General features: G+C 40.5%; 1 protein-coding gene across 1 annotated transcript; it reads right to left on the bottom strand.

Annotated features, from left to right (window-relative positions):
- Positions 1-16,373: 16,373 nt before the first annotated feature.
- On the bottom strand, positions 16,374-17,402 carry LOC148039785 (chaperone protein dnaJ 11, chloroplastic-like). The gene has a single exon (XM_087665578.1). The coding sequence runs from the start codon at positions 17,338-17,340 to the stop codon at positions 16,816-16,818; it is 525 nt and encodes a 174-aa protein (XP_087521704.1). The 5' UTR covers positions 17,341-17,402; the 3' UTR covers positions 16,374-16,815.
- Positions 17,403-17,664: the final 262 nt, after the last annotated feature.

The following is a 17,664-nucleotide window of genomic DNA, read 5'->3' as shown; positions in this document are numbered from 1 at the left end:
TGGAGCTTGTTTTTGAAGTGGAAAAGTGTCAGAGAGGTATTAAAGACCAAATTTTCATGGAAAATGAAACGATTGCAAATCGATGAGAGTTTTCCCAGATAGAGTTTGATGCTAGGAATGCAATGCAAGTCTTGGTTCATCATTTGGAGTCTATTTGACCCCCAATTTAATCCCCGTAAGGTTTGGCGTTCTAAAGCAGCTATGTGATCTGGGAGCCAAAAAGTATGTGACGAAGGCCAAATTGATAGATTTCGATGCCATGAAGCTGTTGTGGCCAACTGGATCTTGAATCAAAGTTCGTTTGGGCCTTTGTTATGCAAAAAACCACTTTTGATGTTGTGTGAAAACTCGGAAGATGAACTAGTTTTTTTTAAGTTTAAAGCCTTAAGCCTTAATTAAAAGACTCAAAATCACAAAAACTAAATCGAGGCAGGGAGGGGGCACACATTTGTGCCTCTTCAAGGCTTGGGATCATCAAGGGGATTGATGGTACATCTTTGATCTACTCATCAAGGGCTTCAATTTGACTGTGGACACGTAGATTATCATGTAAGGAATCAAAATGTTGATTTTTAGTATTTCTCTCTTCTCTCTCCTCTTATTGTGTATTTCCATGGCTAATTCAATGAGAGAAGGGGATGGGCCGAGGTGAGAGATTTTGATTGTGAGATGATGCTGGAGCATAAAGAAGCGTAGATCCAGGTTGGAAGGATTGTCAGAGCAGCTATTGGGAAGTGTCAACGAGACTCTAATCATGAGATACGAACGACATAATGTACGATTTTATGAGTAAGTCGTTGTAGATTTTATTGCTTTATGATAAATTTTGGTTAGAAATGGTTGTCAATGATGTGATTGATAAAAAATATTAAAGAAATCAAGAAAAATCAGTCATCTAATAATTTCTTCATAAACACACAAAATCTGCAACATTGTGGTTTAAGAAAAATCATGTGGTTTTGGGGTTTTTGTTGTGCATATAATGTTCATATAGGATAGAATGTGATGGGAGAATAATTCTCAATCAGATCAATTAGCCTAATTAGTAAATAAATAAATAATGGTATTTATCAATAAATAAATAGCAAAATTAAGAAAAAATAGAGAAAATAGTTTTTAACATTCAAAAAATAGAAAAAAATAATATTTGTGTTTGTGAATGTATGATAACTTTGAGGCATGACGTTTAGCCTTAGTTCATCTCTATCTCTATGTTAAAGTGGGTATTTATTGCTTTTATGAAGAAAAATATATTAAAAACCGCTCTCTAAACCTACCACCAAATGCATAACCTTAAGCAGTAGGGAGAAGGGGGGTGTTAAGGACTGATAATACGTTGAATTATAATGATGCATGGCATATAGGTCATATGTGGTTTAATATTAAGAGGGTTCAATTGTACAAGCATGCTCGATGCTGGCTAGGCAACGTAGCAATCTCGTTTATAGTAAGGTGTGAAAATACATGTTTTTGCACTTTTACAATAAGGAAAATTTTTTGAGGACTATAAATCATACACAATTGCATTGCATGCAAAACATGATATCATCCTGGATGCACAACAATTGTTTTTTATGAGCAATGACCTATGTTGAGGAGGTGAGGTACCCTAAGATGTAGGCTTAGTGGTTCGTTCCTTGGAAAGTATTTAGCAAGGAATATCTATTATCTTTTGGATCGATTCATTAAAAGAGTAGAGCATGTATTGTACGTGCTTTATGTGTTCATGGTACATCTTAGGGCCAATCCTTGAGGTGTAGGAGAGCCATAGTGGGACCACGACAATTAGCCAAGGGGCACTCCCTTTGTTTGTGCTTACGTGGTGTACTACACTGATATATGTAGGGACTCCCCTCTAAGGAGTGTGGGAAGGGTTATCTTTGGATTAGAATTCATGCAAATGCGAAGTTCTATATTAGAGGTTAGGGCAGTATACTCCTTAGACACTCTTGGCTGCGAGGCCATGAGGGGTGGGTGGTTTGTGTATTCAGCTAGTGCCACAGAGCTAGTGTCATGCCCCTTTTTAGATTCGAATAGGTTGTGCATTTGTTAGGTGCAGCTAATAATTGGAGTTTAGTTGTGCATTTGTCAAGTGTAGCTAATAAACGACAGTCTTCGAATCTCAGTCCATAGGGACCAATTTATTAGTATATGCCCAAAGTAGTGAGATAGATTCAAAAGACCATCAACCCAAGCTTCAAAAGAAAGAAAGAACGGGCTAGATGGTAAGCCAAAATTATTAGGAGATATTCACTGCAAAAAGAAGTGGTTTGATATCCCTACAAGGGGCAGGTCTTAGTAACCCTAGTCCCACGAATAGTCCATTAGGAGAAGGTGGAAGTTATAGTACTTCTCCTCTCCTGGTTAGTTAGCCCACTTTGAGTGGAGTAATAGTTTCCATCATTCAAACTCCTTTACCAAATTTGATTGTCACATGGCGCAATCCATTGCAATCCCAATAGAAATGCCAAACTTGATAGCCTTAGGATTTCCTCTACCCATTTTTAATGGGTTAACAGAGGAAGATGCAAAACTTCATATTAATGAGTTCCAAAAGTTAATGTTCAACTATCGAATCCAAGATGGACACTTGATGATGTTATTTAATATGACTTTGAAAGGACGAGCTGTAGTATGATAGTAGAGCCTAGAGGTTGGAACCATAACTATGATTTATTTATTTTTTGTGGCCTTTCATAGAGAGTGTGCCCTTGAAAGGGGAGGTCAGTATTGGCTACGTGTTCTCAATGTAACAATCAAAAACCTCACGAGAATGTTCGAGACTATACCAAGAAACTAAAAGAAGTATTTCATAAGTTGCAAACCTATATTCCTATTCCAGCTGCCACTCACTTGCAATAATTTTTGCATGGGCTAGACTTTAATATTCAAGTGCAATTGAGTAGTGTTTCTCTCGTTGATATTGATATGGCTATTACACAAGTAGAGGAGGTAGAGTTGTGATTACAAGAGGCCTATACCTCTGAGGAAAACTAGAATCTGAGTTTAGGTATTGGAAATACTCTAGCATTGTCAAATGGAGGTCAAGGGATGCCCATGAGTATTTTCAATATGGGAGAGGAAGCATGATTCAAAATGTACCCATGTTGCCAGCTCCTCCGAGTGTAACCATGCCTTTGGCTAGTCAAATGGCTCCACTTAGTGTTGGAGGCTAAACAATAAACCCTAATGTTGTTCCAGGGTATCAACATCCAATTCCTAATCAAGTGGTTAGGCCAATGGAACGACAGGTAGATGATCATGACTATGATTCAAGTGCCTCGAATGTCATTGGCAAAGTTAAGGATATGATAAGCACTATAGTGACATGATCATCGGACAATATATGAAAATAGCTATTGATTTCAATTTACTTAAGAAGTAGTATAATTTGATAGGGATTTGACACCTTGAAGAGGGTGCCCCCTCAAGATTCAACTGTAAGTGGTGTGGTAGCCAACATTTCCCTAGGAATTGTCCAAATGTTAAATGTGACATATGTAGGAAGTCTGGCCATTTGGCTAGTACTTGTTAGAGTAAGATTAGTTATTTCTAGCAAGAAAGTAAACAGCCAAGTCCAACTAAACATTGAGCCCAAGGGAATAATCTCTAGCAAGATGGGGAACCAAAACAAATACTACAAAGAGGGGAAAGCTATTGTAGAACAGCTGCCTAGTGGCAGTGGAGTCAGCCTTATTGAAGTTGTTTGTGTCAAAGGCACTGAAGCTTCTAATTTACGGGTTATTATGAGAGGTCAAAAGGGGAAAGACGGTGACAAAGACAAGGTAAAACATGTCGAGGAAAACCCTAAGAAAGATGATAAGGGGACACAAGTCCTTAAACTTGACATGGAAGGCAGACCTTTAAAAGCCATTGATAGTAAAATTGACCTTAAAAGGGATAAGAAATTGTCAAAGAAGAAGGCAAAAGCCAAGAAAGAGGCACCAAAGCTTGTTCAAAGGCCAAAGGAGAGAATGGTTTGGCGGGAAAAGAGAGCTCTTGCTAGCTATCATGAATTTGATTTAGTGAGTTCTCTTTGCAAAGTTAAGCTAGATGTAAACCTCATGCACTTGATCAAGTTGTCTCTCAGAGTGCTAAAGAGTTTAAGAAGATTTTTCACACTAGGCATATCGTGGAGCCCTTGGAAATAGAATGGGTAGAAGATGATTGGTTTGAGCATGCTGAAAAGCATTGTCCAAGAGTAGAAGCATATGTTGATGAAATATTAGTGGATCATGCTATTGTGGACATGGGATCCTCTATCAACATTATGAGTTTAGAATTGATGGAGAGGCTAGGTCTAGAAATAAATAAAGATGCCTCCACAATTCTCCAAATGACTAATGATAGTTTAAGAAAACCTGAAGGGTGCATCTCTAAAGCCCATGTGACTGTTGTCAATGTGGAATGCATTTTGTACTTTAGGGTTATCAGGTTTTCAGGGTGGCCTAGCTATCAAGTATTGCTAAGTAGGTCATGGATCTTACAAGTGGACTGTTAGGTCGATATACCTGCTAGTCGATTGATCTTTGGTAGAGGTACCAGACGTGTAGTAGTAGATGCCTATCTTGTATCTCTTCAAAGTGAAAGGCTTCCTTTATCTTCTACAGAGATAGATACATTGGCGGATGTAGTTAGTAGTGAGACGTCATCAAGTAGCGAATCTAAGAGGGGTAGAGGATCAGGAGAGGATAAGAGATGCAGATGTAATCGAGTTGGACCTTTGTATGATGAATGATTCACGGCTAATTAAATTAGGGTCCATGCTCTATTTGGAAGAAAGGAAGGACTATGTGTCATTGATTCAGGAATTCCGTGATATCTTTTCTTAGAGTTATGATGAGCTGAGAGGTATTCCTCCCAACCTAGCTAATACATGGTCAAAAAGCTTGATTAGGCAACAAAATTTGGCATAGCCCCTTCACCTCCTACATTCATGTTCTCTTCTTCTTGACTTGACTAATAAAAACCTTCCACAATCATTGTATTATGTTATTGTAGTCATGATCTATGTAAAATCTCCACATATTACCAAAGTCAAAAGAGCTATATCATGATATAGATGCATTGTTGCCACATGAACATATAAGCTCAATTCATTATTCTTGCACATGTTGCAAGGAGATTGCCCACCTCACGACCTGTAACTTCATGGTTCTATCAACATTAAAATAATATGTTAACTAAATGAATGTGCACAATGCTCTAGTGAAATGAATGTACATATAGATGTTAGAGGCCATGGTGAGTAGTGGGGACGTTAGTCAACCCAAAAGACATCACTAGAAAATGATAAAGTCTAGGATTAGTCTTGAAGACCGTTTTGACCTCATCTCCTACTCGTATACGAATCTGATGGTAGCTAGAGCACAAGTCAATCTTAGTGAAAAAGCATGCCCGTTTCAACTCATCTAGCAAATCATCAATCCATGGGATGGGGTAGCGGTTCTTCACTATAATTTAGTTCAAGTCTCTGTAGTCAATGCACATGCGAAAGGAGCCATCTTTCTTTTTGATTAAGAGGATAGGGGATGCATAGAGGGAAGAACTCAGTTTAATGAAACCCATCTCTAACAACTCCTTGTTTTTCTTTGCAACCTCTTCACGCTCACACTTGGAGAGTCTGTAAGGGGGTTTATTCACTAGCTTGGAATGGGGCCCTAGGTCAAGTGGGTGGTCCACTTGTCTCTTGGGAGGAAGGGACGTAGGCATGTGAAATAGGTCATTGTATTCCTCAAGTAAGGCCTACAAGGATAAATCATTAGATACTACAGAGGGATGATCAAAATTGTCCTTATTTAATTGCAAAAAAAATATTTGTGAGCATTTCTTAAACTCCCGTTTAAGTTGCTTTGTTGTAATGTGTTGAAAATCCACGTGATCTTGAACTCCCTCTAGGTGGATAGGCTGTCCATGCATCATAAACTCCATGTAAAGCTGAGAGAAGTCCATAGCAATATTCCCCAATTGTTTCAACCAATCACATCCCAAGACAGTGTCAATGGGGCCCATATGTAGGGCAATCAGATCAACCAGTGCCACATAATTTTCAGCCAAGCATAAGGAAACTGTAGGACATACATGCGTGCTGATTTCTTCTTCTCCATTTTCTACTTGGACCTTCAAGGGGTGGTGCAATGCCATAGGAGTGCATTTCAACTGATCAATGGCTGATTTATTGACAAAACTGTGAGTGCTTTCACTATCCACAAGGATAAAAACATGCTTTCCATTGATACTGCCTTGAATGTGAAGGGTGCTGGGGCTATGGGAACCCATCCAAGTGTCCAAGGAGATCAAGCAAAGGGAAGTGGGAGGTGGGTGGAATGTTAAATCAAGTATCTATGATGGAGCATCGCCCGGGTCAAAGGGAAACCCATCCTCGAGGTCATAGAACTGCTCATGATCAACATCCTCCATAGGCTCAGCCCGATCACTAGGCAGGTCATCCTCCTTAGTATGCGAATCTTCCATGACATACATGCTATGAACTTTGAACTTAGCTATCTTGTATGGGCATTTGGAGGCATGATCAACAGTGTACTTATCTCCACACTTAAAGCATAGGCCCTTTTCCTTTCGTTCCTTCACAACATCTAGGGAGATGAACCGTTGGCTATATTGGACCCATGGGAAGGTGATGCAGTGGACTGTTTATTTTCAACATACTTATTCTCAGCATTAGATCCCAATGCTATCCCAAAAGTGCCCATTTTTCTTTCAGCATGGAAGGCGGGGTAAGTGGGTATCTTGGGGTTGTTATTGGGCATAGAAGTGCCTCAAAAACCACCTCCGTATGAGGCTGATCGTGAAGGAGCCCATGGCTGTCCAACACCTTGCTAAAAAATTGCATTCTTACGGTACTTTCTTGCATATCTCTCAGCCAATTCCATTGCATCAAACTATGTGGTAGGTTTTTGGGCCATGACATCTACTGATAAGCTTGATTCCAACCCATAGATATACTTGTGCAAATTAGCATCATCACTAATGCTCTCTACATACATGATCAAGTTCATGAACTAATTTGTGTATTCACGTATAGTGAGGTTACGTTGGTCAAGAATGTACCATCATCCTGCCCATTTCTCTTTTTCCACAGGGGACACAAAAACTTGGACCATATGCATTTTAAAATCTTCCCAGTCAATGAACTGTTAATTCTCTCTATTGATATAGCGCCACCATGTGTGGGAAAATCCTTCCAAGTGGAGAGAAGCAAAAAGTATTTTCCGATCGTCAGTGCAGGGGTAGATATTGAAGTAGGACTCCAACTTAGACGTCCATTCCTCCAAGTCAGATTCATGATAACCATTATAACCATGCTATCCATTATAACCATGCTATCCATGATTTCCAGGCTAGCCATTTGTACCATATTATCCTTGATGGGGCTGATTCATATGGGGTGCATGGGGGCTCCTAGGGAGAGTGAGGGAGGCCGACCAAGGATGGGAGAAGGCATCAAAGGGATGTTGGTTGCATGGTGGACGGGGCAATTCAATAGGGGCTCATCATGCGCATGAGAGGGTTCACCGATCTCGTAGGTAGAAGGGGAAATTCCCTTAGCGCCAAGTATACCCTATGGACCATGAAACAGTTCCTGATGTGGAGGACGTCTAGACTCATGCTTAGAGTCAATGGTCTTCTCTTAGGATGAAGCGGTCGCTAACTGAGCAACAAGAGTAGTGAGCTGCTCCAAGGTCTATTGAGTCTTCAAGTTTGAGAGAGCCATGTGCTTGATTGCTTCATCAAACTTGGACATCATTTGGCAGTGGTTGGTGACCATATCATTGTGTCATTCCATATGACGGAGCTCATGCTGTGACAGAGGGTGTTATTAAGAAGGGTATACGGGTCCGTTTCAAGAATTTCCTCCTCTATGTTACCATGGTAATCATGTGCCAAACTTGGTTCCTCATTCATGGAGGTCTGGGAGTCTCTAATCTCCCTCTATAGTTTCTCTTGGGCCTTGCTTTTGCCTTTTTGGGTAGCCATCTAGATGCAGTCCACAGGGCCAGCTATCAGTAAAAGGGGCGTAACTCTTTGTAGGAAACTCCGATTGATGAGCTTTTTGGCTCAAGTCAGAGAGCATAAAGTCCTCCTCGATATGAGCTATTAACCTTTGTGACAAAAAACGATTATAATTTCTTGTAATGGATTTATTGTGCCTGTCTTGGAGCGGTCTGCACCCTGTCCACAATGACCCTAGTGCATAAAAATGAGCATAACTTTCAAATTGTAGCTCCGATTGGGGAGGTTTTTGATTCAAACAAAAGGGGGAAAAGCCCTCTTTGAGGTAAGCTATAGGGTTCACTCCTAGATTCAAAACATAAATTTCTGCAATAAGATCTACTTGACTGTCCTACAAGACTGTGACTAGAAACAGTCATGTCCCTTATTGCCAAGGTCTTACATGGATAGAGCATAGTCCAAGGGGACGAATCAGAAACAACAATATCATACTAAGCATATTGAGCACGATCCCAAGCATCATTGTATACACATCGGCTCTACCATTAATGCATAAATACATTCGTTGCCATACATCTCTCTTGGCTGCATGCACTTCAAGTGTCATACATGGGTGCCATTAGCATTGTGGCGGTGTCCAAGAGGGATCATTGGATTAGGGGGAGTGGAGCTCATGGGAAGTACCTACACCTGCATGCAAGTATCGGGCTTCGGATCACTAAGAGGTGGGCAAAGTTTCCCCCGGGCTAGGTTGTGCACCGCTTCAAGGTCTTAAGTGGTAAGGGAGGGCCTTTTTCCTCAGTCGAAGTATATATGTCAGACATTTTTATTAATCAATCAATATGAGATGCAATGGAAAGAAGACATTTGGCCTTTTCATGAGATGCAAGGAATGACAAGGTTGGGGTAGGGGTTACCTTGGCAGTCTAGTGACTCACTGGCTGCTACCTCACCCAATTTACAATGGCTATTATTCATTTTGGGCTCGTCCAAGATCACAAGACAAAATGAGGGTTAATGTCAGCCATCACAATGAATTTCAGGAAGAGGTATGATGCATGCACATGAAGAGAATTGAACTATTAAACCTATGCAATCTTGAATCTCTTTAACAATGGATTAAGCTCATCAAGTGGATAAATTGAGAGATTAAGATCATATTGGCATACCTCTTTAATGCTTGGGAAGATTGTTGAATCATGAATCATCATGATGCCCAATTGCTCCATCGACCAAGTTCGGTTGGTTGGGGCATCTGTGGAAGAATACTTTGGCATTTGAATGCTCCTACTAATGAGGAAGGCTTCTGTGCTTGTCCTTGAGCTTGAGCTTCAAAAATGGGGAGCTTCAAGTGAAGCTTTCATGGTTACCCACAAAGATCCCTTGCATGCTGAACCTCCATGTCTTCTTCCATGCAAGAGAGATCATTCACGGGCTGAAGAACTTGTGGGGTTTGAGCTTTCGGGGTGAAAGATGGCTTTAGCTTGAAGAATCCATGGCTACTCCAAACTATCCAAACTGTCCAGTTTTGTTGTCCACCTTGGAGGTTGAATCCTGGGGGCAAGATTATCAAGAAGGAGGAGATCAGTGTGCTGATTAGGAACCTGGAGTGTTAGAGGGCAGCAGCGAAGGAAGGCTAGAGCAGAGGGGGAGGCAGGAAGAAGAGGGAATAGTAGTGCAAAATGCACCACAAATTGTGGGCTGTTCCCTGGGCTCTCTCTTGACCTGTGACCCTTCTCAAGGGTTTGGCCTATGGTCAGGGGCAAGTGGGGAAGGCTCCTAAGGTTTCAGTCTTGCACTCCCATGGTTTCTCTGGGAGAAAATAAGAGTTCTCTCTACTGTGTGGCTATGGCAACTTGCTTGGGAGGAGAGAGAAAGGGGCTGGAGAAAAAAGTGGCTGACTTTTTGTCCTCCTCTAACCCTTGAAACTCCAAACTTGGCATGGAACCCTTAAAATTTGCATGAAAAGAAGTGACGACCTGCTATTTTAACCATTTTACATCCATATATGTTTGAGTCTCTAGCCATAGCTCCTGCTTGCTCCAAAAAGCTAAAGTTAACTGTAGTCCTTATTGCTGTTCATGTACATGTAAGCTAAGTAACTAGGGTTTTGGGATTTGAAAAGGAAGAAAGGGGGAAGGAAAAAAGGACCAAAGACTGAAGCTCGGATACCACTTGTAATTAAAGAAGCTGAGAGGAGAGAGAAAAAGACGTGAAGAGAGAGAAAGAGAGCAAGAAGAAGAAGGGAGAAGACTAGAAGACGAGAGAGAAAGAGAGAAAAGAGGAGAGAAGGGAGGAGAAAGATATGGAAGCTGGAGATAAAGGTGAAGATTATGATCTTGATAATAACTGGTTACTCTAATCTGGGACTCTTACACCTTATATACCCCGGTCAGTGTGACTGGGTGTCTAAACCCTAGTCGGTGTGTATCCTGCTTGTTACACTTTTCAAGGAACCACATAAGGAATGTGGGGTGATGGCCAAGCCAAGCATTGATTGCTCTCCAAGAGGCAGCTAAAAGATACTTGATTCATCTCATGAGTGATGGTCAACTTCTAGCCATTCATGCCCGACATATCACTATTAAGCCCACATAGATTTGATTCTTGTTCGTAGGATTCGCAACAACAACAAGGATGCATTTAATCTTAATGTCAACAACATACTTTGAGAAGCTACCTTGTAAAAAAAGAGAGGAAGAAGATGATGAATGAAGAGATGAAGAGATTTATACAATGGTCACACCCTCACCACCACCCCCCCCCCCCCCCCCCCCCTAAAGCAAGAAGATACAATCAAAGAGTAATAAGAGATCTCTCCAAGATTACATACCACAACAATGAGGTTATTCATTCATGTCTTCATTATTAAGCACCCTACTCTCCTTTCAGCTTAAGACTAGACTTCTCTTATTCTGTATGCTTTCAAAATTTAATTAGCCTTTTTCATGTTAAGTGAAGGTGATTATATTGCTCATCATTATGTATATATGGTGAAGGTTATAAAATTAGTTGAGCACACTTGTTTTGAGAAAGCTATTGTTCATGTGCATTGGGAGAAAGCCATGGGTGAAGAAATGGTCACTTTAGATGTAAATCAGACTTGGGATTTTGTAACACTACTTAAGGGAAAGAAAGCTATAGGTTGTAAGTGGATTTACAAAGTAAAACATAATGCAGCTCAAAGTGTGACTAGGTAAAAAGTGAGATTGGTTGCCAAAGGTCATGCAAACTTATGAACTTGATTATAAGGAGACATTTGCTCCAATGGCAAAGATGGCAACTGTAAGAGCTATCATTGTAATGGTTGTAGCAAAAGGTTGGAGTTTGCATCAAATAAATGCAAAGAATGCATTTTGGCATGGTGACTAGCAAGAAGTGTACATGGAGTAGCCATAAGGTTATGAGAGGATGGTTCACTCTTATCATGTGTGTAGACTAGCAAAGCCTTGTATGGGTTGAAACAACCGCCGAGAGCATGGCATGACAAGATACTATAGTATCTTGTCTATACTAGTTTTCATGTTGAAAATGTAGATCTCTCGCTTTATAGCCATCTGAGTGATAGGGGCATTCTTGTGATTGCCTTGTACATGGATGATTTGATGGTTGGGATGGAGCATGTGAAGAGTCTTCTCAAGGGGTGGAGCATGTGAAGAGTCTTCTCAAGTAGAAATTTGATATGAAAGATTTTGGAGGATTGAAGTACTTTCTTGGCATTGGGGTGATAAGAACATCTTAGGGGATATGGCTCTCACAAAGCTAGTACATCTTAAATATGTTAATGAAATATGGTATGATTAATTTGTAAGTCAATCTCAGTGGTGCTATTGAATTAGAATGTGAAACTAAGAGTAAATGTGGGTGAGGTGTTGGAGGATCCCACAATATATAGAAACATGGTGATCTTTATTACTATTACTAGGTTAGATTATAACTATACAATTGGCTTTGAGAGTCAATTTATGCAAGTACCTTGTAACCCCCATTTGGACAAGACACTCCTTGTGGTACCTTATGGCCACGTTGGATTATGGCATCTTTTATGAGAATAACTTGGTGATGTAGTTACTTGGTTATATTGGTGCAAATTGAACAGCCATTGTATCTGACAAGAAGTTCACTTATGGCTATGTATTTTCTTTTGGGAGTGGGGCTGCGGCTTGGGGCAATAAGAAACAAACCACAGTTGCATTATCAAGTACAAAGGCAAAGTATAGGGGTGCTGCTATGGCAACATGTGAGGTAGCTTGGATGCAAAAACTACTTGATGATTTAGGGATACAAATAGACAGGAGAGTTGCTATTTATTATGACAATATAAGTATCATACAATTGGCTAGGAACTCGATGCTTCACACATGAAATACATTGAGGTTCATTACCATTTCATCAAATAGTGCGACTTGGGAGGTGATATTGATATCATATATGTAAGCATAGAGGAGCAAGTTGGAGATATTTTCACCAAGGCCCTAGGAGAAAGAAAACTTTGGTATTTTTAAAGCTTACTTGGAGTATAGGTCATGGAGTTGAGCTTGAAGGGGAGTGCTGAGATATCAAGCTCAACACGAGCTGAAACTCATATAGCTAGATGTCCGTTTTTGCATTCATCTTATTGTCATGGTTAGTACTTGCATTAGCATATCATTCCAGTGATACTTATAGCTTTAGTCCACCTACCCAAGGTAGATTATATAGTAAAGTTGGATTCTCTTATTTAATAGATGTAGTCCATGTTGCAAAATATATTGATGAGTACAATTTTACTTGGAATGATAGACATAAAGATGGCATACGGCATGTGACAAGACTTTATAGGGCTTATGCCAATCATGGGGGTTTGTGGATGGCCCCGATGCCATGCTCAAACTAATTTACAATAGGATGCATTTTGATCATTTCCTAGTTGAAAGATTTGCATGTTTGAAGTAGATGAAGTATGGCTCGCCATGTGGAGGCTAAACACATCCTTCTTAAAGGACTCTTGCTTTATTAAAAAGGTTAAAATGGCCTAATTTAGAGCAAGTGGTATGCTAAAAAGTCGTTTTGACAAATTGTAGGAGTGTGCTAAGGTTAGCTAAGAGTATCTAAGGCTTTACTTAGAAGGGCATCTATGGTGCTACCTCAAGAGCTTGAAGTTTTCTTCTTCATGTCATAGCTTTGCAACATCATGATGTTGTTCTTATAACATGTTGATGGATGTCCTTAAAGTTTAGGATAGGGTTAGAGTTGACAATACCAAGATCCAATTGCAAGCAAGGTGGGAATTGGATTCGAAACTAGATGGGAGATGGCTCTTCTTCATTGTTTCTTCACACTTTAAAGAATAAGCAAAGGAGGACATGACTCTATGACAAATAATGATGAAGGGGTCACCTACCATGACAATGTGTCACTTGCAAAAGGATTTATGAGACATCTCTAAGCTTCTACTATTCTCTTGGAACCTCTCTAGTAGAGAATCCTATTAGAGGTATGAAGAAGATCTAAAGGAATTTCCATGCCATGTGAGAAGGTAATCTTAGATGATGTTGCATTGTGCATTGGTGGGCCCTTTACAATTGATGATCTTGGTTTTGTAATCAAGAAGATGAAGAAGGGAAAATCCCTTGTATTTTGACAAGATCCCTTTTATGGTCTATGTAGCAATTTGGAATGTATGTGAATAGTTTACATCTAACTTTGCCCATGCATGTAGAAGTTATGGAGCTTTATGAATGAAGGATTCATTAAGCTAGTTCCCAAATCCTTAGATAGGATCTACAAAATGCTTGGTATAAGGTAGTTGCTAAAGCTTTAGACATTCAATTAAATTTTGCTTCCTACAATACATCAAGGGAGATATGGGTTTGTACATGGTCATAAGCTACATGATGCCATTTTGAGTTTTATTACTTTCCATGGATTTAGCAATGGAACGACACGGATAATTTTTTCTAATCAAAATGGGCATTGATATGATAAAGTGTATGATCTCATTAGTTGGAGGTTATTGATGGCAATTATGCATGCCTTGAGCTTTGATAACTAGTTCTACTTCATGGTTGCTACACTCTTCACTAATGCACCAATATCTACTTGTGTAAATGGCTTATTCTCCCACAGCTTTGAGCTCAAGTGTTATTTGAGGCAAGGCTAAACAATTTCCATCTAATGTTTGTCATAGCTATGAACCCCCTACTTAGGATGATTGATTAGAATATAGATAAGGGCTGCTTGGATGGGCTCCCTATCATGGAAGATACATAATTTTGCTCTCAAATTTTTGTGAGTGACAATTCTAATCTTGTTAAGGAAAATAAAGAGAACATTGAATCCTTTCCGAAAATTCAAGATTTGTTTGCCACCATCTTTCTTTTGGTTATGATCAAAGGAAGGAATCATGGGATATGATGATTCTCCTCCCTAGCTTAAACAATATTGCTTGAAACATCTAAAAATTCGTAACATTTTTAGGTACTTCGGTTGTCCTTTAGGGATACTTGCTATCACAAGTGAAGGTTTCAACACGTTGGCTCCCAAGGTTGATGAGAAAGTTAAGAGATGGAATTCTTTTCCTCTAAGTTTTATTGGCAAGTTGGTGTTTCTCATTAGAATCCTTTCAACCTCGGTCTCTTTTGTGGCAATAGTACTCCTTTATCGTGACTCATTGGCTATACCTTGAGAAGTTTTTGAGGGATTTCTTATAGAATTGTTGGCTCCTTCTCAAAATAGCACTATTTATCCTAGGGGATAGTGTCCCTCTTGAAGAGTAATGGGGGCCTAGGTGAGCCATTGCTCTTTAAAGCTAGAAGATTATCCTAGTGTTCTGGAAACCCCCAACATTGGGTGGTTATTCTTAGAGAGTGTATTTCAAGAGTAAAATGGTTGGAGCAATGTGGCCCAATCTCAATTGGTTAGATAAGCTTTTAACTTTGGAACTAATAATTGGAGTTCCTACATCGAGGGTAGTCAAGCTCTTATAGATCCCTAGATGTTAATGCTTAACAAGCTCAAATGGACTTCTTGCAATGACAAAAAGTAGACATTTCTTTAATCCTGGTCATTTGGAGTGTTTTGGAACTGCTTCCATCTTGTAGTAAATGAACTCAAGCTTTCTAAGACCCTATTTGATGAGGAAAGGTTCTAATGGATTGATATGTGGGATCCAATCAAGGAAGAGTGCAAATCTACCAAGGAAGTTGCTCAACAAACCAATAAGGAGGAGGCAAGATGGTTGGAACAAGTTTTATAGAAGCATCAAGAGAGCTCACCCACTCAACATTTTATGCCACTTGATAGTGTCCTAAAAGACCTCGAAAATTTCAAAGGGAAGGATTCCTTGAAGCTAAAAAATAGGGATGAGTTTGATAATTCATCTAATCACGTGTTTCTTATGGAAAAGGAATACTTGAAGGAACTTTTGGAGACATTCTTGGAGAATATGGAAAAAGAGAATCATTGGACCATGGAAGAGGACATACTTAATCTACTATTGTGGAAGGTTGCATCTAGGAAGCTACCAACAAAGGACAAATAGGTTTAGAACTATCTCCCATTTTTAAGGCTTCATACTATAGGTAGAAGGAAACAATTCCTTTTCTATGCTAGCACTTTAGTGTTGCTAAGACTTTGTAATAAAGTTAAAGTGAGGCTTCACACAACTAGATTTAAGGCACCAATTGGAGTGAAGACTACTCTCTTTGGCAACGAAGGGGCCCTTGATGATGAATCTTTGAAAATATGGAATGTGGTAGCGATAAAAGAGTTTGTGCAAGCATAGAAATAAGGTATTGACAGAGGAGAGAAAATGTGGTGATGATGTTCTATTTAGAACTTATGAGCAAAATATTTTAGGCATCTTGAAGGACCTTTTTGGGAAAAGTTGTATTCAAGGTACCCTTTAGGCTTCTCTCTAAAGTTAGAGCTCAAAGCATTTTGGTTTCATCCATTGAAATCACTTTGATGTTGTATGCACAATCTTATTTCATATCACATTTTTAAACAAGCATTTTTTATTTTACCATGAAGTCTATTCTCAATAGGGGAGATGTGAATATTTCACCTCATCGATTGATAAAAATATTGGTTCAAGTGTCTTTTTTGAAAAACTAGTGTGTAAATGGCCTTTGAGTGGATAAGATCTACTATTTTAAGTAGGGGTAGTTCGTCTATAAACATTTACACATGGAAAGCATCCATAGCGTGGACAATAGCTTTGAGCTAACAAACTCCATAATACTTTTTTTTGAGAGAGGGATGGGACTTGCATTGTGTACGAAAAACTTTTTCCCCAACCAATGGAAAAAAAGGAAGAGATTAAGATATAATTAATGTTTGGGTTAAAAACTATAGCATTAACCGATTTTAAGGTGTTGTCACATGCACTACTTGCTTTACTTTTTGGATGTGTAAGAAGTGATTTGAATTTGGCAGCATTCTCGTATATATTAAAAGGGCTAACTTGCCAGATATTGGAAAAGTCTAGTTGTGACTTGTGTGTGGCATCATGACCATTATAACTAGAAACGCCCCGAAAATAATGGGTTTTCATCAAAACAAAGCCGGTTTTTAAAAAATCCAACCGGGGAAAAATACAGGAAAGGCTGGTTTTTTGTGAACAGTGGGGCGGAAATCACTTGTTCAAATGGTGGCAAACTCGATACTTTTCCGAAAGAAGGTCGAGACTCGGTGCCCAGAAAAACCAGCGCCAGTTCCCTACGAAGGAAGGCCTTACCCGAAGGGGAAGCGAGCGGGTATTCCTGTGCTGCAGCCGTATTTTGGAAAGAATCGGGATTCAGCCTTCTCCTTCGTGTAGGAACAGAAGCGGAATTGAATCCCACCTCTGATGATTCATCCTCAACACCAGCATTGATCCGTTTCCCAGCTCCTTCCTCGTCCGGACGAGAGGGGGCTTCTTCGCGGAGAGCAATAAGAAGAAGCAGGCCGGTACTGCTTCGTCGACACCGAATTTCCCGATTTGGAGAACCTGGTTTTGAGATTATCTCCGGCTGATTGGAAGGAGTGCTGGAGAGAGAGCTGGAGGTCATAGCGCGCCCTGGTGTGGGGGTCGGAGAGGGCCATGTAGGCGGAGTGGATTTGCAGGAACCTCTGCGTGCATGCCTCCTTATCGGTTAAGGGAGCGGTGTCGGGGTGGTTTTGGAGGGCGAGGCGGCGGAAGGCGGATTTGATGTGGGCGGGGGAGGCGGTTTTGGGGAGGTGGAGGACGTCGTAAAGGGAGGGGGGTGAGGACGTGTTGGCGAACGCGGACGTGGCGGTGGCGGTGGCGGCGGCGGCGGCGGAGGCGGAGGCGGGGGGGTTGATGCAGGGGCAGAAGTGGGAGGAAGGAGTCGAGAGGGCAATCGAATAGAGAGCCGATGCCATGGAGGCAGGTGAGTGTCTGAAAAGGAGCAAAACACAACAATGCCTGTGCGAGGAGCTGATGATGCGAGAGAGATGAATGGCGCCAAGTCGTTTTATAAAAAAACCAGATTCCGCCTTGCGTGCTGCAATACCGTCGGCTCTCCCTCGGTTGTGCCCACAGCAATGACCTATCGCCCAGTTTTCCCGACCCCGCGGCCCGCCCATAAACTTCTCTTTGGGTGGAGCAGTCAGCTTTCCCGACTCCCAGTCTCTCTCGTGCGTAACATTATATATCGAAAGTATATACAAATTATAATATTTCTACGACAATATGAACCGTCAAAA

Source organism: Lygodium microphyllum, chromosome 2 (genome assembly GCF_053477565.2).
Source record: "Lygodium microphyllum isolate KBCC chromosome 2, Lygodium_microphyllum_v1.1.10, whole genome shotgun sequence".
Classification (NCBI taxonomy): Eukaryota; Viridiplantae; Streptophyta; class Polypodiopsida; order Schizaeales; family Lygodiaceae; genus Lygodium; species Lygodium microphyllum.
Note: the sequence above shows the minus strand (reverse complement) of the source record. Positions and strands in the feature narration are given on the sequence as shown.

Coding starts and splice junctions, on each gene's coding strand:
- LOC148039785 (XM_087665578.1), bottom strand. CDS start 17,340: ATGGCATCGGCTCTCTATTCGATTGCCCTCTCGACTCCTTCCTCCCAC.